Here is a 26896-nt window from a genome sequence, read left to right as displayed (position 1 = left end):
ATCTAATTTGATAAAGGCTTTGCCCAAACCAAACTGCTCCATAATAGAAAAAAATACGGCCTCTCAAATCGGTTAAATGCCTTCTCTGCATCTAGAGAAATCACCAATCCCTGTATTGACTGTTGTTGACAGGCTTGAATTACATTAAGCAGCCTCCTAACATTATTGGAGGATCTGCGGCCCTTTACGAAGCCTGTCTAGTCCTCTTTAACAATAGAAGCTAACAGTCTCCAGCCTTAACTCTAGAGTTGTAGAGAGGATTTTAAAGTCCACATTTAAGAGTGAAATGGGACTGTAAGAAGCACAGTCCTCCAGAACCTTCCCTTTTTTAGGAATAAGCAAAATATTGTCTTCTCTTAGAGACTGCGGGAGACTATCATGACTGTATGGTCATTGAACATGTTGATCATCAGGCCTTACAATATGTTTATAAATTCCTTATAGCATTCGCTCGGAAGTCCATCAGGACAGGCCGCCTTTCCACTCTGAAGCTGCTTCACAGCCTCCTGCACCTCTTGCTCTGATAAGGGGGCATTGAGAAAAAACTCTTGTTCGGGGGTCACACCCGGGAGCTCCAGATTCTTGAGAAAAGGACTCCATCTTGGCCCGCCACTCCTCACAACCCTCAGGTTGGTATAATTCAGAGTAAAATCTCTGAATGCCACATTAATCTATTTGGAATCACGTGTTAGGTCCCCAGACCCTTCCCTGATCGACGTAATGGCTTAAGGGGCACTCCTTTGCCTGGCGAGATATGCAAGATATTTGCCTGGCTTGTCATCATGCTCATATAACCTTTATTTTGAGAAAGTTATCTCCTTCTTTGCTGTTTGTATGAGCACGGAATTCAATGCAGACCGCAGCACTGTAATCCTCTGTAGCTTGGCCAACAAGTGCCTGTCAAAGTAAGTCATCTCGACTGCCTTCAACTGTACATTGCTGTGTATCCTTCTGCCACTTCCGACTGGCAGAGAAGGAGATAACTAATCCCCTGGCATAAGCTTTGGCAGTTTTCCGAATGATGAACAGGCTACTAACCGAGCCTGAGTTAAAGTCCAGGAACACCCTAAATTCTTTAGAGAAGTACTCCACAAACTTATTATCCTTGGGGATAAAGGGATCCATTTGCCAGTGCCTCGGGCCCACTATGGTGTCCTTAATCTTAACCAACAGCATGACCGGAGATGGTAATGTTACCAATCGTACAAAACACCACCAAGTCCAGGGTTGCCACGGGAGTCAGAAAAAAAAATCAATCCTGGTGTGACATCTGTGTGGATTGGGAAACAACCATAAAATCCCTGCCTGTAGGATGGAGACACCTTCAGACGCCCTCCAATCCTAACTCCATACACAGATCCACTAATTGTTTAGTTTGTACAAAGGGTCTCGGGGGGGGGGGGCCTTTGGGCAACCTGTCTACCATGGGATCCATAAGACAATTAAAATCTCCCCTGTAATGATATGCCGAGACTCGAGACTGGTCAATTTAGACAATGCATCTACCAGAAATTTGAGGGGATGGGCCAGAGGGCAATAGACATTTAAAGCACCATATTCTTCCCCGTTTATCAGGGCTTTGAGGATTACAAACCTCCCGTGGGTATCTTTAGCACACTCTAGTAGCTTACATGGGAGATTCCTCCTAACCAATATAGCCACTCGCCTACTTTTGGTATTAAAAGGTGAAAAGTAAACCCAATCAAATACATTCTGCTGTAGTTTCAAATGGTCCCTATCACCCAAGTGTGTTTCCTATAATAAAGCAATATCCACTTTCTTCTTAATTGGTGAGTGACTCCCCTTGATATTCCAGGTACACCATTAAATCAAATCATTAGCCATAACCTTCTGCAGGAACATTTTAGAGTCCAGAGAAGAGGAACTCGAATTACAAATCACCGAGCCTTAGTGTCACAAGATCCATCGAACATAAAAACTGCATAAACTAAAACCACTACAGTTAACAAACCTACAAAGCTATCAAAGCTTATATACAACAAAAACCAACATATAAAGTGCAAATGGCGCTGAATTGGGGAACTCATCCCCTGCCCAAAAGGGGCATCGACATATCCCAGAACCCAACTTCCCATCCCACTGCCAATACTGCAGCCTGGGCATTTAAATACCTGAACTGAGCATAAACTGCTCTTAAGTAGGCATCTAGCCATCCCAACCATTTTCCCTCCTCCTAACACCACAAAAACAAGCAGCAAAGAAAGAAATACACCATGAAATAACAATGTGAACAAAGAAATTTTGCAAAACAAAAATAAAGGGTAAGTACCCCACCCATCCTTTGGTATAACTTCCTTAGAAATTGAAAGTACACATCCCAACCACCCCCGACCATAGTTTATACCAGATTATTATCAATAAAAAAGGAAAAGAAAGCCCCAATCAGATTTACTCTTTTTTTTAAAAAAGAAAAACAGAGACATACCAAACAACACTATTATTTTTCCATACTAAATTGTTCAGATTAAGTTAATTTGTCCACAAAGTCTCTTGCCTTCTCCAACGTGTCAAAGAGATGTACAGATCCATGTAAGGTGACCTGAAACATAGCCAGATACCTCAGAGTACTGGATCCTGAGCTCCCTCAGCCTTCTCTTGACGCAGTCATATGATTCCCTTTTCCGGATCACCGCTGTTGAGAAGCCCTGGAAGAACATGATCTTAGAGCCCTCATTAACTCAGGACTTCGGACCCCTGGATTCTGGAAGCTTCTGTAATTCTCTCGTTGTCTCCGTAGTGATGAAACCGCACCAAGAGAGAACGAGGATGTTGGTCTAGACCTGACCTCAGTGCCATGACCCAGTGAACCCTCTCAATCGTTAAGCCTCGCATTCCAGCCTCCAAGTTAAAGAATATTGGCAACCAGTCCCCAATAAATTCCACTGGCCGCTCTTACCTTCCTTACTCTCTGGCAGACCGATGATCCGAATATTGTTTTTCCTGCCCCTGTTCTCAACATCATCAACCTGGTCAAGCAAATTATGGACCTGCGTCTCCAGAGCCTGGAGCCTTTCCTTGGAGGAATCGGTATCAGCTTCCACCACTGCGACTCTGTGTTCTACCTCATCCATCCTTTTCTCCAGGTCTCCCAGCTGCTGTTCATGCTTCTGCAGCATGATAGAGATTGGAGCCAGCTTCTCCTCTATCAGCTTGACCAACATCTCATGAGCTCCTTCACCAGGGCCTGGTAAGAAATAGAGACCGAGGATCTTGCAGCTTGAACTGCATGCCTGACCTATGACGTACTTCCTCTCCTCTTCGGCATCCCTGGAAGGCGAAAACTGAGGTAAGTTGCTTTCTAACCATTTCCTGGGACTCCACAACCTTTCCAGGGTCCCAGGATATCGCAGTGGTCGGGTAGGGCAGGCTAGGACTTCATCCCACTTGCGATGCGATGCGGTGTTCTGCAACGGGATCTTCCTAGATTGTCAGCATCATGGATCACCAGTCACTCTTTATTTACATGTGCCTCATACTTAACACTGTCCAGCTGGCACAAAGCCAGCTCCTAGTGTGACCAGAAACCCTGACACTCCTTTTTATATCTGTCAGCCAGAACTCCCTGATTAGACCAGGTTAACAGCCCCAATCAGGGAATTCATATTCTGTCAGATCAACTGAGCTGACCTCATTCCAATCACTACAATATCCAGTAATCTTATTGAACAGACACCATTTTCTTAGCTGACATAGGAACACAGGAATATAGCCTTTCAGTCTGTAAGCATGCTCTCCAATTTTATATGCTCACAGCCAATCAAACACCTCAATGCCTTTTACCTACAATATTCCCACAACCTTTCATGCCATTGACAAATAAAAATTAATTCAATCTCTACTTTAAGGATAATCAAAGACTGAGCTGCCATAGCCCTCTGAGATAGAGATTTCCAAAGACTCACCACTCATTCTGAGAAGGATATTTTACAATAAGATTATTAGTAACAGCCTTTTTCATTATTTATGATCTAAAATAGCCCATCCTCTAGTCAACTCTTCAACATGCTGCTCTAGAAAACTATCCTTAAGACACTCCAGAAACTTGTCCTCCACAGCTTTAGTGCTCAATTGGTTTACCCAGTCTATACGAAGATTGATGTCATCCATGATTACTGTCTTGTGCATGTTACAAACTTCTCTTTCTTGTCTCCTGACTAATGCCATGCCCACACTACGACTACAATTTGGTGGCCGATAAATAACTCCATATCTGCTGCTCCATGCAGTTTCTTAGCTCCACCCAAAGAGATTCCACACATTCTTCTTCCTACCTGAGATCCTCTCATTATTATACTGATCCCATCTTGTATATCAGCAAAACGCCCTCATCATTCAGATTATCTGGCAGTTTTGTTTACCTTTATGCAGTTTTTATCAATCAAGACGGATTTTTCTGTTGAAACAGTTGCTGAACGAGCCATGCAAATGCTATCCAATGCTTTTTCAAGCATTTTACATGCAATCTCAAGTTGTTCAGCTGGGTGCTTCTGAAAAAGTAACAATATAGTATATGTCAATTAAAATCTTATCGTTTCATATAAAGAAGAAACATTCATAAATTCTGATTTTTAGATGTTGTACTTCCAGAATTTATAAAACAAAGAAAATTTGGTTGAAATCAGCTGCAAGTTCTTCTGAACTTTTATGTTAAAAAATGAAACAAAAATGATCAGAAAACCTCTGTCTTATTTGAGAAAGTCAGCAGTCACACAATATCAGGCTATAGTCCAAAAGATTTATTTGAAATGGCAACTTTCGGAGCGCTGTTCCTTTGTCAGGTGAAGTGATGAAGGAACAGCACTCTGAAAGCTTGAGATTTCATGTGTCATGTGACTTCTGACTTTGGCCACCCCGGCCCAACATCGGCACCTCTACATCATTATTTGGAAAGTCCAGTAAATCAGACAAACTAGGGGGAGAAAGAGGATACTATTTGAAATGGGCACAGGCATCGCAAAAAGCAAAGTAATTTATAGATGATCATTACAATGCAGTCTAGAAAATTCATGCTCCCTATTGTTTTAGATGATTGTTGTATGCAACCAACACTCCCCACTCTGTCCAATGACTGCACATCTCAACATGGGGAGCAATATCATGGATATTACTTATGCACAGCCCATATCTCTTGTCCAAATGGTTTGGGGAGACAGGAAATCATGGAAGTCCTTTGTATGCTGAATCTTTATTGTCATAAGAATGGCTGAACCTGCAAGATGGTACGTACCAAGGCTTTTTGATAATGAAACAGAAGCCGAGGAGGAAGAAGTGAAACTGAGAAGAGACATCCAATGTTTAGTAGACACTCTAGAGGTATTGGGAAGAAACAGCAGAAGTCAATTCCAGGAGTATCACTTGTTGAAAAAGGATGCAGTGAGGGAAGATATGTTGTGACCACATATGAATTATCAAGGTGAATAACATCTTATTGGGGGTGGCACTGCTGCCGCACGGCGCCAAGAACCCGGTTTCAATTCTTGCCTCAGCTGACTGTCTGTGTGGAGTTTGCACTTTCTCCCCATGTCTGCGTGAGTCTCCTCCGGGTGTTCTGGTTTCTTCCCACAATCCAAAGATGCGCAGGTTAAGTGAATTAGCCACGCTAATTGTCCACAGTACTCAGGAATGTGTAGGTTGGGTGCATTAGTCAGGGGTAAAATGTAGGGGAATGGGTCTGGGTAAGTTACTCTTCAGAGAGTCAGTGTTGACTTGTTGGGCTAAAGGGCTGTTTCCACACTGTAGGGATTAAATTATTCTTATTCAAATGATCTTTCCTACCAACAGCAGCAAAAGTTTCATCCACTGTTTAATTCATGACACCTCCAAAACTCATCTACTATCAGCCTCTAATAATCAGAACATTCTGATACTTTCACAAAAACAGAAATTGCTGGAAAATCTCAGCAGGTCTGGCAGTATCTGCGGAGAGAACAGTTGACAATTCAGATTCAGTGACCTTTCTTCAGAATTCAAGTTTTTTTAAAAACCGATTACGGATCCCTCAATCCAGAGGAATACGGTCTTCTATACACAGTGTGAAAGTGAGGACTGCAGATGCTGGAGATTTGAGTCAAGATTAGAATGGTGCTGGAAAAGCACAGCAGGTCAGGCAGCATCTGAGGAGCAGGAAAATCGACTTTTCCGGCATGAGTCCTTCATCAGGAATGATGAGGGCTCCTTCTGCAAGGCACCTTCTTGCACCATTCCTGATGAAGGGCTCCTGCCCAGAACATCAATTTTCTTGCTCCTCGGATGCTGCCTGACCTGCTGTGCTTTTCCAGCACCACCTAATCTTGACTCTTCCTATCCACACCCACTTTGCCCCCAGATAATTTTACATATCAATTAAATCTTCACTCAGCATCCTATATTCCATTAAAGAAAAGCCTAACTTTACCTTTTTACCTTTTTTTTATTTTTCCTTTTTACAAAATTTGCTTGACTGGTCAACTTTTTAAATCTCCTTTGTACCCTGTCTAATGCGATCTCATATTTCCTATATTGTAGTGACCAGAACTTTCTTCAGTTATATGCATTACCACATACTCGATCATTCTGTTGCAAGCCCTATACCAACCATTCACCACTTGCACATATCGACAGTTATTCAATTATGACAGCTGTATCAGCCAAACATGACACATGAACTCACTGGCACACTTCCTTCCTTCTTGCAGAAGATGGAACATAATAGTGGACAGTAACAAAAAAAAATTGATGGAAGAAAATCACATCAGAAATAGCACTCTTGGTGCACAGGGGAAGAAAATTCCAAAGATTCACAACCCTCTAAAGAAATAAATTTCTCAGTCTTAAATGGTCAATACCTTATCCTCAGGCTATGAACCTCACTGTCGGCAATTGCTCCTTGCAGTAATCTATTAGTTCCAGCTTGAAAAAATACCTATTCATCCCTCTGCTTTCTGTCTGTTAATCAATTCTCAACCTGCATTATGACAGCTCAATTCTTGATCACTGTATCCTCCTTGACTGCAACATTTTTCCCATGACTGATGACAAACTAGCTGTTCTCTGTTTCAGCTTCCTTTTGTTTCTTAGCATCACTGAGTCATAGAGAACTACAGCACAGAACAAGACCCTTCAGCCCATCATGTCCACTGCTGTAAAAACAACCACCTATTCCTTGGAACATCAGTGCTAGATTTCATAACTTCCAATCTGTTTAGACTATTGAAGAACTTCTTTTTTACCCCTTTTTTACTCCTTCGTTCACAGGACGTGGACATTGCTGGCAAGGCCAGTATTTATTGCCCACCCCTAGTTGACAGTGGATCTGAAGTCACATGTAGGTCAGACCAGGTACGGGCAGCAGACTTCTTTCCCTAAAGGGCATTCATGAACCAGGTGAGTTTTTTTTTGTCACCATCAGACCAGTTCTTTATTCCAATTTTTATTGAATTCAATTTCCTCCACCTGCAATAGTGGGATATGAACTCATGTCCCTAGAGCATTGGCTGAAGTTCTGGATTGCTAGTCCAGTGACATTTTCATTACACACTACCTCCTCCGATAGCCAATACATCCACTACTTCTTATGCTACCTCTTGCAGAAGCCTATAATGTAAGCCATTAGATCTAGTGGATTTGTTGGCTTTCAGTTACAAAAGTTTCATTTGTGCATTTCTCAACTAATATCAAAATTAGCTTTAATTACCCACTATTAATATTGGTATTTAAGTGTACCTTTTGGACTGCCCCATGTTACTTACAAACTCCATGTGAAATTATATCATAATCTAAATATACCATTTCATTGGACTTTTCACTGTGCAACTACTTTGCCTGACCTAATCATACCATACAAGACTGAAAAAAGAACCTCTTTCCTGGCTGATTTTATGATGTATTGGCCTGGAAAGTATCGTGAGTGCATTCCATAAACCTGTCCTCCACACTACTTTGCTAATTTGATGTGTCCAATCTTTATGAAGATTAAAGATTCCCCCAATTATTGCATTATCCCTTGCTACATGCTCACTTTATATCGCATTAATACTCCATGTATCAGTACAGCTGGAGATGGCCTGTAAATTAGTCCCACACATTACATTTAGCTTTATTCTCTACCATGCTGATTCTTACCACTGGTTGTCTGAGCCAACATCATTTCTCACTACTGTAGTCAAGACATCTTATATTATTAAAGTCTGCTATGACCCCATTTTTACCATTCTGCCACTTTTTACAAAATGTTCGGAGAAGTTTTATTTCTTTGTCACAGATCTTTCTTTTGACATTATTCATTGATGCACTATTAAACTCTACCCAAATTACTGAAATTGACTATTACTTGCTCTTTGCTATTGGTATTAATTACTTCCATCTTCAGATTTCTAAGTTGCCCCTCTTTTGATCTTTTCCCAACAACCTTTTAGTTTAAAGCCTGATTCATAGCCCTAGTTATTTAGTAAACAAGAACCCTAATCCTAGCCTGGTTGAACAGGAACACATTTTTAAAACACAACTCCCTCTTTCCCCAGTATTCATGTCTTTTAATCACATACTTAACCCTCTGACCTGGATGACTCTAGGTCAATGTGTGCACAGTTCAGAATTTGTGGGCAGCACGATGTCACTGTGGTTAGCACTGCTGCCTCACAGCACCAGAGACCCGGGTTCAACTCCTGCCTCAACTCCCGACTGTGTGGAGTTTGCACGTTCTCCCAGTGTCTGCGTGGGTTTCCTCTGGGTGCTCTGGTTTCCTCCCACAGTCCAAAGATGTGCAGGTCAGGTGAAGTGGCTATGCTAAATTGCCTGTAGTGTTAGGTAAGGGGTAAATGTAGGGGTATGGGTGGGTTGTGCTTCGGCGGGTCAGTGTGGACTTGTTGGGCCGAAGGGCCTGTTTCCACACTGTAATCTAATCTAATTATTATTATGCTTTCACTTCTGCTTATTAATCAGTACCCAAGTTCCTTAAATGGGAGCACTCACCATGTTTACATTAACCAGGACCAAAATGCTCTTCACAAACTCCCACATGCTGCACTTACAGCACACTATGTCACTTCTATTTTCTACTTAAATTGATTACCTAAGATTTGTATTCAATTACTCAAATTAATAACTAATTTAAAACCACTGTGTTGTGCATTCCACTGGCAGTGCTTAAGTGATTGATAAGGAGGCATCTACATGCCCATTTCTTCACTGATGCCACTCCTCTCTCATCATTCAATCTCTTCTGACTGAGAGGCCTAGGGGTCTCTGCATGAATTTCTTCCTTTCTCCTCTTTCCTCAACTCAACCCCAACTCTTCTTCCTTTTGCATTTCGCATGCATAAGAAATGGAACCTGCCTGAACAATAAAGGAAGTGGAAGAAGACAGTGAAGATGAAGCAACATCTTCGCCCGCAGCCATCAGATCAGTAATTGATATTAAATATTTTCGAACAAGAAGGGTTGTGGCAGGCTATTGAGAGAGTAAAATTCTTCCCAATCAGGATAATAACAGTGCACATGACCTACAACACAAATCAATGTCCATATAGTCAAAGTACCACATACCATGTGGAATATTGAATCTCAGCAAATTTTGTGCTGAAAACACCTGCTAATTTGTCTTGTTACAGCATGAAACACAATGAGGCTGTCTCTCTTTGTACAAAGAGCCTCATTGTTCGATGACGTGTGACTGTATCCAGCAAAACGCAAGATGATTTCTCAGGACGACAATTGCTGCCTGAAGTTTAGACAAACAGTCACCTTGAAAGCCAGAGCAGATATAATGTTACCATATATTATAGGTGATATAGATCAGATTAGATTTCCTACAGTATGGAAACAGGCCCTTTGGCCCAACAAGTCCACACCGACCCTCCGAAGAGCAACCCACCCAGACCCATTCCCTTACTCTATATTTATCCCTGACTAATGCACCAAACACTATGGGCAATTTAGCATGGCCAATTCACCTTGTTTGCACATCTTTGGATTGTGGGAGGAAACTGGAGTACTCCCAATGAATGGGAAATGCATTTGTATAATCCTTTAAGAAGCAAAAGCTCTGTTCCTGATTAAGAACAATTGAAAGGACAGAGGACTAACATTACACTGAAATGGAATCAGTCTGGATTGGTGAGAGGCATTTTATCATTCTTATTTCTTTCATGTTATTCTGTTGACAACTTTATAAAAAAAACTCACCGCTAACACATTAATTGGAGTACAATGTTCTGTTTGCATTGATATTGCTGGAGTTTGTGAAGATGTTGCTGTGTCACTTTGAGTCTCACGTGCAGCAATATCACCTACAAAATGCAAGTATTGAAATTGGTAATACATTGTAATGTAATAGCTGAAGAGATATTTGCTGGAAATAATATCTGATATTTTGCATATATTGGTTAATACCAAACTTAGAATGCAAAAAAAAATCAAATTGAATGAAAAGTTCTGCACAATATGAGAACTTTTAAATTTGAACTTTAAAATGAATTAAAATTGGATATTACAACTTTAAACATTTGCTGTTTGAAAAATATGCAATTTCTAAAAAGCATAGGAGCAAACTCAAGACAAGGATTAATTTGGCGGGAACCATGTCCGAAGCCTATTCACTTACATTTTAGAAAGAAAAATCCAGGAAATGTATATACAGGGAGGAATCTCGTACTCTTCAGCAGGGCAAGTCTGATGACAGTGGGGGTCATTTAATCAGGCGAAAGGTTGGGAGGAGGGGATCCTGCCACCCTCCAAACTTCACCTTAAGGCCATGGAAGGAAGTAGAACACCTTTTAGCCCAGCATCAGCTAAGGCTCTTAGATGGATGATGAGCCACTTAAAGACTCCATCCTGCCCAAGATATCTGGCATAGGAAGAGGGAAGGGCAGTGAATCTCATCCCACTGCCATTACGGTTGACCTCCTGATCCCTACCTGTCTCATTCCATACATCCATTCCCTTTCCAGTCATTCCTCCTCAAGGTGGGTGTCATACCAGCAGCAGCCACCATGTCCCCAGTTGTGCTCCTGGGCACAGGTTCCTCGGAATGATGATCATCAATAACCTGTCCTGGTCCACCCATGTCAATGCGATGGTCAAGAAAGCACGTCTCTAGTTCGTCAGAAGGTTAAGGAACTTTGGCATGTCCACACGGACTCTTATCAATTTTTATAAGTATACCACAGAAAGCATCTTATCTGGATACATCAGAGCATGGTATGGCAACTACCCTTCTTAAGTCCACAAGAATCCACAGAGAGTTGTGAACACAGTCCAGTCCATCATGCAAACCAGCCTTCCATCTGTTGACTCCATCTATACTTCCCATTGCCTCGGGAAAGCAACCAACATAATTCAAGAACCCTCCCACCCCAGTTATACTCTCTTCCAACCTCTTCTGTCAGGCAGAAGATATAAAAGTTTGAATAAACATATGAACAGATTCAAGATCCGCTGTTATCACACTTTTGAACAGGTTAGTTTAGGATTATGTTCAGTATGGACTGGTTGGACCGAAGGGTCTGTTTCTGTGCTGCATGACTATGGCTCTCAAATGTGAATTCTGATCTCTCCCTCAGCAGCTGAAACACTGTATTTTGCACTCGGATCTGCTACCCTGACGGATTTTGAATGTACAATCTGCTTGTTTAGCACACAGAACAATACTTTTCACTGTATCTTGGTTCATTTGACAAAAATAAAATCAATCAAAGAGATGATGGTGACCTTTGATTGGCTGGTAGCTGCCAATGGTTAGGGTTTCAGTGCCTTCGATCTCTGATTACAGGGCAATGGCCTGCTGTTGGCTTGTTAAGTGCCTGAGTAGCATGAGATGCAGTGGGCCCTCTTGAAAAAAAGAGGTGACACCAGGGTCTCACCACTGGCTAAAGAGCCTGCCTTACTGGCTGAAGTCATTACGAAGGTATCACCTTCTCAACCTCATCCCTTGCCTGAGGCATGATGACCCTCTGGTTAAACTACCACCAATCATCTCTTTTAAATGAGAGAGCACCTCTACAGGCCACAATGGGAGTTGTATGCGCACTTCTGGTCCCTGTACTATAGGAAGGATAGGATTACACTGGTGAGGATACAGGGGAGATTCACCAGGATGTTGCCTGGGATGGAGCTGTTTAGCTATGAGGACAGGGTTTTCATTGCAATAGAGAAGCTTGAGGGGGTTCCTAATGATACCTAAATGGATTAAGAGGGTGCATGGACAGGGTGAATAGAAAGCAAGTGTTCCTTAAGTCAAAGGGTCAATCACAAGACATAAAATTTTAAGGTGAAAGGCAGGAGATCGAGGGGGGATTTGCAGAAATAACTTTTCACTCAGAGGATGGTGAAATGCACTACTGGGAGGGTAGCTGAGCCAGGTAACCTCACAACCTTTAAGGTGAAATTTGAGAGGGTTTAGAAAGGATTTAGGGGCAGCACAGTGGCTCAGTGGTTAGCACTGCTTCCTCAAAGTGCCAGGGGCATGGGTTCGATTCCTGCCTCAGGCAACTGTCTGTGTGGAGTTTGCACATTCTCCCATTGTCTGCGTGGGTTTCCTCCCACAGTCCAAAGATGTGCTGGTCAGGTGAATTAACCATGCTAAATTACCCATAGTGTTAGGTGTCTTAGTCAGGGGTAAATGTATGGGACTGAGTCTGGGTGGGTTGCTCTTCGGAGGGTCGGTGTGGACTTGTTGGGCTGAAGGGCCTGTTTCCATAATGTAGGGAATCTAATCTAATCTAATCAGAAAAGATTTGCCAGGGTTGAAGGATTTGAGCTAATAGGGAAGAGGTTGAATAAGCTTGGGCTGTTTTCCCTGGTGCGTCAGAGGCTGAGGGGTGACCTTACAGAGGTTTATAAAATTATGAGGGGCATGGATAGGATAAACAAAGTATTTTCCCTGGGGTGCGGTAGTCCAGAACGAGAGGGCATAGGTTTAGGATGAGAGGGGAAAGATAGAAAAGAGACCCAAGGGGCAACTTTTGCAGGCAGCGGGTGGTACATGTATGGAATGAGCTGCCAGAAGAAGTGATACAATTGCAACATTTAAAAGGCATCTGGACGGGTATATGATTGGAAGGGTTTGGAGGAATATGGGCCGGTTCTGGCAGGTGGGTCGAGTTTGGGTTGGGATATTTGGTCGGCATGGATGAGTTGGACCGAAGGGTGTTTCCATGCTCTACATCTCTATGACGCTATATACTTTGATGAGCATTTGAAATGTCCTAATATTCAAGGTTAGTGACCTGGTGGTAGAAGGTGGGATGAGTGTAGCTTTGGCAGTCGAGATTTGATGTGTCAAAGAGCCTTTTCTGTAGTGTTATGATTCCATGATTCTATGAGCCTGTCACCTCCACAAGATGCCACCTATGATATCTATTGATGTATCATGCATAACTCTAATCACTTCTTTTTAAAAACTTATAACCAATCCTATGTTTGAATACTCAACATAATGAGTCACCAAAACCATTGAAATGATGGTCAGGTGGAAGAAGCAAATCTTCACTGGCATTGATACAGTGTCTTTGAAGTAGAAGCATGTCAAAAGACAATTTAAAGATGCACAACAAAAACAGATATTGAGCCAAAGAAGACATTAAGAGGAAAGAGAAAAGCTTGTTCAAAGAGATTTTCATCCTTGGTGTCATGGTTGAAAGGCATAAAAAAAAGTGTATCAAATTATTGAAAGTTGCAGAGTTGTCAATAAACTGTTCAATACAAAAGTGGAGTTTAAAAAGTGTGAGGTATTTCAGAGTGCCTGGTTCTATAAAACCATCATAGCATTTGTGCCACATGACTGAGTTCCCAAGATATTCTTTTCACAATAACGTGCCTATTGCTGGACAGCTCCACCTACATGCAGAATGGAAATATTATTTAAGTATAAAGTACTTCACTCAGATTTATTTAAATAAGGTATTAAACACAAAAGTGAAATGTTTATTCACATAAGTCACTGAACACTTAAGTGAAATGCTTATTTTCATAGGGATTTGTAAAGCAATTTAAGTTCGTCAGATGTTTGCTTTGTTTCAATGAGAGTGTGTTTTTTCAATAGTGACATTAACAATAGACTGATAACAATATTGTTATGTCATGGTGATTCCTCAGTAACGTCCATTCTGGATATTACATGAGTTGGCATGGAAAGCAAAGTGCTAGAGGTAGTGGGTAAGGGCTATAAGCTGACATGAAGTTGAACAGAGCTGTAAAAGGGCCATTGTGATTATAGGGGGAGATGATGAGGCACTGGAGCCATTATCAATGGCAATACAGTGGCACAGGGTTTATAGGCCATTGATTGGGTGCAGGAGCATAAGGAATTATGGGAGTGAATGCAGGGGCATTGGTTTACAAAACATAATGAAGCATCATAGGGCTGGGTGCGGGGAAATAGGTTGACATCAGTTGACATAGATCGGGCATACAGAATGAGAGGAGTATGAACTTTGACCGAAGTAATCCAGGCAGGCTTTCCACCCAGCCCACATTGGGAACTAGCAGCCTGTATGTCTCAGTTTGGATTAATGCTGTTTGGTTATGTATCTTTGTATAGCTGTCAGAAAAGTGAATGGAAATTATATTTCTGTCCTGCTGACCACAAAATCCAGCCCATTATACCAAAAAAAACATAAACTATGTACTTTTAATTAAAAAGTGCAGAAGAGTTCTCCCAAGTATCCTGGTCAATATTTCTTCCATTGCTAGCAGCATTAAAGTAAATTATCTGGTTCATAGAATCCCTACAGTGTGGAAACAGGCCTTTTGGCCCAACAAGTCCACACCGACCCTCCGAAGAGTAACCCACCCAGACCCATTCCCCGACGACACTACATTTACTCCTGACTAATACACCTAACCTATACATCCCTCAACACTATGGACAACTTAGCATGGCCAATTCACCTAACCTGCAAAACTTTGGATTGTGGAAGGAAACCCACGCAGACACGGGGAGAATGTGCAAACACCACACAGTTGTCCAAGGTGGGGAGCGAACTTGGATCCCTGGCACTGTGAGACAACATTGCGAGACAGCACTGCTAACCACTGAGCCACTGTGCCACCCCACAGTGGTTATTATTTTGTTCTCTGTGGGACACAGCTATATACAAAGTGACTATGGCTGCTTCTATAATATAAATTATGCTTCAAAATGATTGGCTATAAAATGTTTTGTGACCTCCTGATTGTGAAAGGCTCTATATAAATGTAAGTATTTATTCTTCCTCTTTTGTTTTGACAGTTATAATATGTATGGCCATAAAATTTGCGACTATATATAAACACACATTGTCAACAATAAAATAGCTAATTTTTCATCATCTATTTGAGACCAATGATTAGAGATGATGAACAAAAATAGAAAGTTCTGGAGAAGCTCAGCAGGTCTGGCAGCAATTGTGGAGAGAAAATCGGAACGAATGTTTCAGGTCACGTGACTCTTCCTCAGAATACCCAGGATCCTCCCTTGGGCCACTTGATCCAAAACGTTAACTCTGATTTCTCTCCACAGATGCAGCCAGACCTGCTGAGCTTTTCCAGCAATTTCTATTATTGTTTATGAATTATAGCGTCCTCAGTTCTTTCAATTAAAGATCATACCTGGCTTTCTCTTGGATTTCACACTGGAGTCAGCCAGGATTTCAAGCAACCCTGCTGAGTACAGTGTAATATCGACCATCAGCACAGGGTCAATGTCTCCTAAGTTGCACCAAATAGTCACTTCCTGAAGTATGGACAGGATATGCAACCACTGAAAGAAACCAAGTAAACACTTTGACGTTAACCATGTGAACAAGTGCAGAAAACCAAAGAAAGGAAATTACTCCTATCCAAAAGGTTGAAAAATATTATTTCAGATATCCTCAGTAAAATAATGAATAGAAAGAGCTGGAGAGAAAATGCGCATTCACAAACTGAAAAGCAGAATATTGAAGATGCTAGAAATCTGAAATAAAAACAGAAAATGCTGAAAATATCCAGCAGGCCAGACATCATCTACAGAAACAGTAACAAACAAAGGTCAATGACCTTCCATCTCCTGGGGAGACCAAATGCAAACTGGGTGAAACATCTTCATTCAGCCCACAAGCATGACCCTGACCTTCCTGTGTCCTGTCATTTTAATTCTCCACCTCACTTTCACTCAGAATGCTATAGTGTTGTAGTGAAGTTCAACACCAACTTGAGAAACAGCATCTCATCTTTAATTAGGTGCATTATTGTCTATCATATTGCCAAGCATAGATTCAACAATTTCAGACTGTATATTCTGAACCCTATTTTGTTTTTTGATCTTTGCATGTTTATCTGACTTCCACTTTCACAGATAGAAAATCTGTTTTCATCACATACTTCTTTTACCTTTTCTTGCATTACCTCCATTCCCTTGAGCTCTGGAAGACTATCTTTTCTTTCATCCAATCTATCCTGTTTTTGACCCTGTCACGGAGTTTCCTTTGTCTTGATCTCAGAGTGGAGGAACAAACCAAACTGTTCATTACCTGCAAGCTTTCCTGGAGTTGGAAAAGTAGTAGGATCTCTTCCCGAACCTTCCTCACAATCACTCACCAACCCCATTTCACCCCTAACTCTGAACTCACCTCTCTAATTCATCCCGCTCTTTCTGAATGTACTCAGAATTACATGACATGCAGATAAATAAACCAATGCAACTTCTCCCCTCAAAGCTAAGCACATTGATGTACTGAGTCAGACTTTAATGCAAAGGTATTTTCCATCCAGATAGTGCTGTTAGATGATGTGATACATTTGGAGGTATTTGCATAGTTGTTATTGCGTTTCTTACTGACATCAACAATAAACAATTTAGATGAACACAGGTAATATAATTTGTATGGCTGCTCCAAAGATCAGAATGAACAGAGTGCCAGTTCCAGAGGATCCTTTCACAAATGGACCTTGGAGGACCACAAAGAAGAAGAAATTATTGGGAACACTGATTACAAATATAAAAATATAACTTGAAGAAACTCAGCAGATCAGGCAGCATTTATGGAGAGAAAAATATATGGTTTCAAATACTTTCTTGAAATAGAAACATTTAACAGGAGGTGCTGGGTATGGAGCTCCACTATTCATACACACTCCTCTTGTTCCAGCACTACGTGAGTCTTCTCTTTGCCAAACTTCTCATGCCTCCCTCCTTCTTTGATATTTTGCCGCAAATTGGGTCAAATCCTTCTTTCATGCCTTTAGTTCTTGACTTGCACAATCATCATACACCTTGCACCATTATTCCTTACGTCATTAGATCATCTCTGCCCTATCCACCACCACGACCTAACACTCATCTCATCCACTCCAATTCACAAATCCTACCTCCAGTCACTACACCCTGCCATCTCCACATTATCACACCTCTGTACTTAGAGATAAATAGTTAATCTCAAACAGATTGCATTTCTGAAGAAATGTAAATTGTTTCTCTAACATTCTCATCTCAACTACAGAGTACTTCCAGCATTTCTATTTTTATTACAGATTTCCTGCAAGCACAGCGTTTTGCATTTGTCATGCCTCATATATTAAATCTGGAGGTTAATAATTGCTCGTACCTTTCCAAGGTTATCAAGCTTCTTTAAAACTTTTGTGGAACCAGTAACCCCAAAGTTGCCTTTCTGCAGAACTGTCTTGCACTTCTGCCACAGAAAAAGAACAGCATCCACAACCATGTCGATATCTGCACTGCTGCCCTAGAAATGGAAATAAAAATTTTCAATTGCATTGACAAAACAGATGTATTAAAGAGAGTGCAGAAACGATTTACAAGAATAGTCCTAGGAAAGGAAATTTCAGTTATGAGGATATTTTGAAGTAGCACAGGTGGCTCAGTGGTTAGCACTGCTGCCTCACAGTACCAGGAACCCAGGTTCAATTCCAATCTCGGACAACTGTCTGCTTGGAGTTTGCATATTCTCCCGGTGTCTGTGTGGGTTTCCTCTGGGTGTTCCAGTTTCCTCCTATAGTCCAAAGATGTGCAGGTTCGATGGATTGGCTATGCTAATTGCCCAAAGTGTTCAGGGATGTGTAGGTTAGGTGCATTAGTTAGGAGTAAATGTAGAGTAATAGGGTAAGGGAAGGGGTCTGGGTGGATTACTGTTCGGACTCGGTGTGGACTTGAACCAAATGGCCTGTTTCCACACTGCAGAGAGTCTATGAGGCTGTAAAGGTTTTCCTAGCAAGAAGGTTTGAAAGGACAGTCGACAGAGGTTTTCAAATTGTCAGCGGGCTGGATGGTCTAATGTAGCCCTATCAGTTGACACAATACCAATAGCAAAGATGGATCAAACAGATCCATTCAAAAAATTTGCAAATCACTCAACAAAACATTTAATTGCAAAAGGGGTTACGCACTTGTACAGTACTACTCAAAAAGTCAAACACCAATTAAAGGAAAAGGGAACTACAATTGCAAAGTTTCTAGAAGTACTCTAGAGTGAGAGTTCCTGGATTTAGCAGTGAGTACTGCTACAACCTCACAGGGAGAAAAGAAGATTTGATGAGATGATCTGCTCACACAAAGGTGCAGCCTCAATATCAGTTACAATTGTACTTCTACCAAATCTGCAGCACAACAGGAAATACAAAATCCTCTGCCAAGCCAGACTCCTCCATTTCCCTTGAGAGCCATCAGTATCAGCATTTTCCTCTATGTTGATTTATCAAGGGCCTCATCAAAGTTCATATACATAACATAAATTGCATTCCCCATATTCATCTTCTTCATAAAACAACACAAGCAAGCAAATCAAGCATGCATTTGCCTGATAAAAATTTCTGCTTGCTCTTCATTTATCTGCATTTGTCCAAGTGGATGTTGATTTTCTTATGGAGGTTTTGCAAAGGTTTTACAACCAATTATGTCATACTGACAAGTCAGTAATTAACGGGTTTATCTTTCTCTTTTTGAAGGAGGATGCAAAAATATTAATCACATTGTTTTTTGGCACCACACACATATCTAAGAAGAATTGGAAGACTGTGGTCTCTCCACAATTTCTACTACTACTTTCCCCAGTAACCTAGCAACATCTCATTTGGAGCAAATGATTTATGTAATTTAAGTACTCAGTCTCCAATACCTCCCCTTTGCCTTTTATTTATCTCTTCCGGTAGCCCAACAAATTCTAGGTTTATCATAGCTCTGGCAAAATCTTCTGTCTTGATAAATCCAATGCAAAGTATACATTTTGTATCCCAGGCATGCTGTCTGCCTTCATCAATGAATCTCTAATTGGACCTTCTACTCCGTGACAATCCTTTCACTTCTGAAAGGTTAATGTGGAAAACTTGGATCAACATTCACTAGAATGGGTTTTACAACTTATTGTTTGGCAACCTCCTGAAGCATTCCCTGCTTGTATTTCTTATTGGAGAACTGTGGAAGATTTGCAGATTGAGAGTATGCCCACTTTTCCCAATGCCTCATGAAATATCCTTACCTTTACCAAAGCCTGACCATTCGGCTGCTGAATGGACTTCTGAAATTTCAAATCTAAATGTTGATCTTCCTTTTGTACACATCCTGTGCAGCCATAACTTTGTATGCCTCACTCTATTCAATTACCCTATGAGCTATATATCCTTGTATGTCATGACTTGCCTGTACTGCATGCAAAAACAAAACTTTTTACCATACTTAGGTAGACATGACAACAATAAATCAAATCAAATGAGAATAAATCAAGAAGTTTCATCACTATTATTGAGGCAGAAGGATTCTGCATAGAGCCCACAGTGAGAGTGCAAATGGCAACTACCTTGAGAATGTGGTCACCTTTTGCGAAACTGCAGCCAGACTCAGCCAAAAGTCTTCGGTAGCAGGTTCTACAGTTTTGGTGTAAGATCAAGTGACTGCCAGAAAGGATCTGCAGTAGAGACGTTTGTGAATCAAATGGACACAGTTGGTTGGGGTTGATCATGCTTTTTTTTTCTGCCTTGCCAGGAAAGGCTTTGGTTGTCATAGACCAGATGATTTCCCTAATGTCCAATGTAGTCAACACCGACAGGATCCAATGGCACAAAGGTCCATGGCTGAGACATGGCCTCCACATGTCCTCCCAGTTCAGTAGTCTGAAAATCCTGTTTTCACAGGTATGCAACAATCTTTCTGAAGATCCACAGCCCCTGCCTCAGTGCTTCATAAATAGGTCCAACAAGTTGAGCAAATGAGTGCAACTGAAGATCAAGTGCAAGTCTGTGGGATTTGGTCAGTGGTGAGGTACAATGTAAATTTTGGACTTCTGAATTTAAATTTTGTGTTTTACTCCAATGTAGTGCATTATTAAAAGCATTTGGAAAGTAGCGTTTAAGTGGTGAGTTTCTTTTTTGTCAACTGAATTTTAGGCTTAGGTAGGGTGGCAATACCCTCCACTGTGTAAGCTCAATAGGTAGCAAGCCAATATGACTAAACCAGTTCTGTAGAAACAGATCACGTATGTATAAATTCTAAGTGTTTTAGGAGTTCTTAAGTGCAGCTTTATAAATGAACACAGTTGAAGAGCGACTGCAAGGCTGCGGAGTTTAGTTCGTGGTGAGTTAGGGGAATGTGGAAGAGGTGTTTGTTCGCTTGTTTGCGTCTGCTTTTGCCCTTCCTTGCCCTGTAGGAATTGGTTCTCGCTCCATTACAGGGAAAGGAACTGAGAGATAGGCCACAGCAGCCTTGTGACATTAAGTGAACATGTTAAGTGAAACATAGGGTGGACAGTGAGAGCCTTTTTCCTCAGATGGTGATGGCAAGCACAAGGGGTCAAAGCTTTAAATTGAGGGGTGATATATACAGGACGGATGTCAAAGGTAGTTTCTTTACTCAGAGTAGTTGGGGGGGGGGGGGGGGGAGAAATGCACTGCCTACAACAGTAGTAGATTCACCAACTTTAAGGGCATTTATATGGTCATTGGATAAACATATGGATAAAAATGGAATAGTGCAATGGGCTTCAGATTGGTTCCACAGGTCGGTGCAACATCAAGGGTCGAAGGGCACGTACTGCGCTGTAACATTCTATTTTCTATGCCAGTGTGACATCACAGATAAATAATTAGCAGGTGAGTATTTCTCTTTTCTGAAATTTCTGCTATTCTTTACCATGGGGCAGCACAGTGGCTCAGTGGTTAGCACTGCTGCCCCACAGTGCCAGAGACCCGGGTTTGATTCCAGCCTCGGGCTACTGCCTGTGTGGAGTTTGCACATTCTCTCTGTGTCTGCGTGGGTTCCCTCCCGGTGCTCCGGTTTCCTCCCACAGTCCAAAGATTTGCAGGTTAGGTGAATTGGCCATGCTAAAATTGCCCGTAGAGTTAGGTGCATTAGTTAGGGGGAATGGGTCTGGGTGGGTTAGGTTACTCTTCGGAGGGTCGGTGTGGACTAGTTGGGCCGAAGGGCCTGTTTCCACACTGTCGGAAATCTAATCTAATCTAATCTAATCATTTTAAAATATTCTACTGAAATTTACACTTTTAATACAGACACGTTGTCTTTAACTGTTTCCATAGCTTTTTTTAGCCTTTTGAATTTGGGACTCCCATTGCTTTAAATATAAGGTTTTTTTTAAATTTAGTGGAATGTGACTGGCGAGCTCAAGCCAATCTGTTGTGCTATTGACAGGATATTAAAATTCTTAGATGCTTCTGGCTGCGTGGGTGAGTGTGTGGGAAGTGCCACCAGTACAAACAGCTTGAGTGCGGAGTCTTGGAACTTAAGCATCTGCTGAAGGCCATGTCAAATTGTACTAATGCTGCCATCACAGATGTGGTCGAGAGAAGGGGAAGACTGGCAACTGAACACTCCAGGGTATCGGATCTTCAGGCAAGACAGGGTAGAGTGTAAAAGAGTAGGTGGTGTTGGAATATTGGTTAAGGTGTCAGTTACTGCAGTTGGAAGGGACAATACCTTGGAAGGGTCTTGAAATGAAGCTTTAAAAAGATATGATTTCGAGATGCCGGTGTTGGACTGGGGTGTACAAAGTTAAAAATCACATAACACCATGTTATCGTCAAACAGGTTTAATTGGAAGCATACAGCTTTTGGAGCAACGCTCCTTCATCAGGTGATAGTAGAGGGCTCAATCCTAACACACAGAATTTATAGCAAAAACTTCCAGTGTGATGTAACTGAAACTATATATTTAACAATCAATTTTTCAGTCTTTCATCTGTTTGAATACCATGAAAGTTTCACTTCTTTCATGTGTAAATTACAAAACCTTTTTTTTAAGTGCATTCTCAGGTTAGTTGTTAACAATGATGATAGCTAGACAATATGTTGAAGGTGTTAGCCCCCTGTTTCTCTGTCTATGCCACGATGTTTAGATTGATTCTAATCTAAAAAGTGAGATAACGGAGTTTTACATGAATGCATGCAGTTTTTGAGCAAAATACAATGTAACACTGCAAGTACAAATTCACCCCACAAAATATGTGTGTGCATGTGGGTCTTTGTCTGTCTGTGTGTGTGTGTCTATCTGGGTTGGGGGTTGTGAGTGTGAGAAAGTATATGTGTGTGTGTGTGTGTGTACTGAGTGTAGTGTCTGAAGTCTGTGAGGGGGTGCATGCAGGAGTGTGTGTGTCTTAAGGGTGTGTGTTGGTGTCTGTGTATATGTGTGTCCATGTGTGTGTGTGTGTCTGAGAGAGAGAGAGAGAGAGAGAGAGAGAGTGTGTGGTGTAGGAGTGTCTGTGTGTGTGTGTGTCTGTGTGTGTGTCTGTGTGTAGTGCAATGGTGGTCACCTGTAATGTGACATGAACCCAAAGTCCCAGTTGAGGCCCTCCCTATGGGTACCAAACTTAGTTATCAGCCTCTGCTTGCCTTGGAGGACTTGTTTTGTGATTTACACATGAAAGAAGTGAAACTTTATTGGCAGACAGCCAATAAAGTCTAGGAGTATTCAGAACTGGATAAGAAGGAAAGGAAAGACTTTTAGCAGATACAAAGGGAGCAAATCAACAGAGGGACTAGTTGTGTTTTGAAAGTGAGGGGAGGAGCTAAGGAAAGCAATTACGAAACCAAAGAGGGGACAAGAGAAAACTCTGGTGGGTAAACTATGGAGAATTTGAAGATATTCTATAAGTATATATTAAGATGAAGAGGATAACAGGAAATAATACAGCCCATTAGAGATCAAGGGCAATCTGTGCTTGGAAATGGCGAACAGTGATAGGGTGTTAAATGAATACTTCACTTCTGCATTCACTAAGAAGGAGGAAGATGAGAGTACAGAATATAGGGTGACCAACTGTGGCATTCTTGAGCAGATTAACATAGGGAGTGAGGAAGTAATAGAGGCTGGATTTTTTCACTAGATCCTCGGATGCTGAGGGGCGACTTGATAGAAGCATATAAAATTATGCGAGGTATGAATTGGGTAGATAGCCCGAGTCTTTTTCCCAGGGTGGAAATACCAAATACTAAAGGCATAGGTTTAAAGTGAGAGACATTTTTTATTTACACCGAGGTTTGTAGGTGCCTGGATTGCACTGCCAGGGGAGGGGGTAAAAGCAGAAACGAAAGCAACATTTAAGAGGCGTATAAACAGACATGGCAAAAAGATAGGGAATAGAGGGATATAGAACACGTGCAGACATATTAGATTAATTTAGAATGGTATCATGATCAGCACAGACATCATGAGTCAAAGGGCCTTTTCCTGTGCTATACTGATCTATGATCTATGTTATATGCAGATTGTTGGCAGGCTTAAAAGTTGACAAATCCCCTGTTTTGAATTAGTTGTATCCCAGACTGCTTGGGAGATGAGGGATGAAATTACATAGGTGATGGACCAAATTCCTCTCCGCCCAAAGGAGGTGCCAGAGGATGACAACGTGGTTCCATTTTTCAAGAAGAGTAGTATAAACTAATGAGTCTCACATCAGTGGTTGGCAAACCAATGGAGGAAATTTTGAAGGATAGAATGCATCTCCTCTTGAAGTGGCAAGGTTTGATCAGGGATAATCAGCTTGACTTTTTCAGACTGAAGTCATGCCTAACAAATCTGCTGGAAGTTTTGGAAGAGGTGACTAAGTGTTTGACAATTGTAATGCAGTTGATGTAGTTTATATGGACTTCAGTAAAGCCTTTGACAAGATCCTACATTGGATACTGATAAAGAACATAAAGGCAGATGGGAGCCAAGTAACTTGGCAAGGTGAATGCAAAGTTAACTTAGTGGTGGAAACAGAGGGTGATGGTAGAAGGCAGTTTGTGTGACTGGAGGCCAGTGCCCATGAGCATATCACAAGCATCAATGCTGGGTCCCTTATCGTTTGCGAAGAGGGTGGGGACTGGTTTAATAGTTAAGTTTGTGGATCACATGAAGTTGGCCATTTGGTTAATAGTGGGTCTTATGTTACAGGGGATATATATGGATTGATTTAACAAATCAGTAGCAGATAAGTGTAAGGCCATAAACTTTAGAAGAAATAACAAGACAAGGTGAACCATTCTGCTATGAAGAGAGACTGAATGGGCTTGGGTTGTTTTCTTTAGAGCAGAGAAGGCTGATTACGAAACAGAGTGGGAAGAAAGCAGCTGTTCAACTTAGTTAAAAGGTCAATAACAAGGGACCATAATTTTAAAAGGTAAAAGGCAACAAGTTTAGAGGGAGTTTAAAGAAATATTTTATTCACCCAGAAGGTGGTAGCACTCCGGAATGCACTATCTGGAAGAGTAATAGACGCAGGAAACCTCAACATTTAAAAGTACTTGAATAAGCACTTGAAATATCATAACATTCAAGGCAATGGGCCAAGTGCTGGAAAGCAGTTTTGGTATGTATAACTCTTATGATTCTATGTCTCCTGCCCTATAAAACCTGTGTGCTGGAAGTTGCCTGTCATAAGCTAGTGGAAAAGGAGAGATCCACAGGAAGATCTGCCTCTTTACACTGACACCCCTTCTCTTGTCTTCCTCTCCTTGGGCCCTCCCTCATTGACCCCTGCAGTTCTACTCCTCCTTACTTGTGTTACAGAGATTCCAAGGATGATCTTCTGCCTTGTGCCTTCTGAGGTACCAGCAGTGGCCTCCACTGAAAATAGCCCTGCCAATACTGAAGAATGGTCAGCCTCTGGTCAGCCAGCTCTGCTTGCAGGTAGGACATTTGTCTTGCAAGAGAGATTCCTATGAAGAATTCTCTTTGCAGGGCCTGGGAAACCATGTCTGAAGCCAGCAAACTGCTGGACTGGGATCAAAACCAGACAGTGCTCTGGGAGATGGCTGCTGCAAGGCTGCCATCAGCTCCACTGAACAAGTCCATGAATATAACCAGTAAATTCCACCTTATCTCTGTCTCTCTCTAAGAGAATGCTACCAGACTTGCTGAGCATTTCCATCACCTTCTGTTCTTATTATGGATTTTAATTCCTTTTTTTCTCCATGTTGCTAAACTAAACTAGCATTTTAAAGTTTCAAATATTGCAGCAAACTGAATAATTGGTGCACCTTTTCGATACAAAGTCCTGACTTTAAATATTTGCTGTAAAAATCTTAACACATACCTCTAAAGGGGTACAGGTATATGCAAACATTGCTTCCGCTAGTATCACAAGATCATCACATGAGATGGTGGCCCCACCAGGTTGAAGTGTTCCTCCTGTAAGAAACAGATTAATCTAATATTAACCATAATTCGGCAATGGTCCATTTACCCTCCTAAAGAGATGAATTTTATATGATTGAAGCTGCATCAAAAACGAACTTGTTAAATGCATGTGGTTTCAGTTGTCAACATGAGGTTCTGCACAGACACGGGTAAATGAACAGAACTTATTCACCAAGTACCTTAATGACCTTGCCTGCCTTCCAGAGTGAAGTATTAGACTGTTTCCCTCTCCAGATTATACACAGTGACCATGAAGGAGATCTGAAAGTTCCTTCACTGGGGTAACTTCATGATTTTGTTCTGTTGGGAGGTAACACCATATGCTTCCAAACCAGCATGGGTTGAGAACTCCTAACAGCATCAATCTCAGGACCAATGGAACATGCAAGCCTCTCCACTGCGGCAAGGTGGCAATCCATGCCATAAACCTACCAGACCATAGGTCTGAACATTTATTGGAGAGATTACAAAAGGATTACCCAGACGGTAACCTCCGTCGGTGTGAGAACAGAACCCATGCTTTTGGCATCACTCTGCATCACAAACCAGCTGTCCAGCCAACTGAAATAACTGATTCCTAGACATCCTTGCCGTGGACTGCCACCTTGTGATAGTGAAGAGATTTGAGTGTTCCGTGGATCAAGAGTGATGCCATTGGGACTTCTGAACTCCTGGCAGGGCCACCTCTGACAGTAAGGTGAGAGGGCAGGAACCAGACAAGGCACAATCCTAAAATTATCCTCAATGGTAATTCAGGCAGAAATTATTTTCATGATATCAATGGCTGCAATGACGGATGAAGGCTGCAACAGCAGGGAAATCCCCAGTTTTTGAGGTTCCCTTGCCACTGTAACTGGATCTGCTCTCTGTCAAGGAGGTGTGACCACTAGCGTCCAACAACATTTGCACATGATGTCTAGCACAAGATCAAAGAGTGTGCTGATAGAAAAGCAGAGCCAGTCATGCAGCATCTGAGAAGCAGGAGAATCGGCATTTCGAGGATAAGCTCTTCTTCAGGATTGAATCATTGAAGCTCTTTCATCATTCCTGATGAAGAGCTTATCCTCAAAATGTCGACTCTCCTGCTCCTCAGATGCTACTTGACCAGCTGTGCTTTTCCAGCACCACACTCTTCAACTCTGATCTCCAGCATCTGCAGTGCTCACTTTCTCCCAGTCTAGCACAAGATGTCTTCCTGGAGGAACTCAAACCCCCCCAACATCACAGACACAGACACAGACACAGACAACATAAACCCTACAGCAGAGAGATGATGGTGGCAGGATTGAGAGATCTGA

The 26896-nt window shown here is 41.7% G+C and overlaps 1 protein-coding gene across 1 annotated transcript in view; it reads right to left on the bottom strand.

Annotated features, from left to right (window-relative positions):
- Positions 1-26896, bottom strand: part of cfap54 (cilia and flagella associated 54) — a 450427-nt gene that overhangs the window by 351820 nt on the left and 71711 nt on the right. Inside the window, exons 13-17 of the mRNA XM_072562407.1 lie at positions 25495-25589; positions 17562-17699; positions 15586-15736; positions 10183-10286; positions 4380-4508 (exon numbers count right to left, since the gene is read on the bottom strand). Of these exons, the coding sequence (XP_072418508.1) occupies positions 4380-4508; positions 10183-10286; positions 15586-15736; positions 17562-17699; positions 25495-25589 (617 nt within the window). The remainder of the gene's footprint in view (positions 1-4379; positions 4509-10182; positions 10287-15585; positions 15737-17561; positions 17700-25494; positions 25590-26896) is intronic.

This window comes from Chiloscyllium punctatum, chromosome 44 (genome assembly GCF_047496795.1).
Source record: "Chiloscyllium punctatum isolate Juve2018m chromosome 44, sChiPun1.3, whole genome shotgun sequence".
In the NCBI taxonomy this organism is placed as follows: Eukaryota; Metazoa; Chordata; class Chondrichthyes; order Orectolobiformes; family Hemiscylliidae; genus Chiloscyllium; species Chiloscyllium punctatum.
The sequence above is the reverse complement of the archived record's forward strand: the minus strand, read 5'-3'. Positions and strand labels throughout refer to the sequence as shown.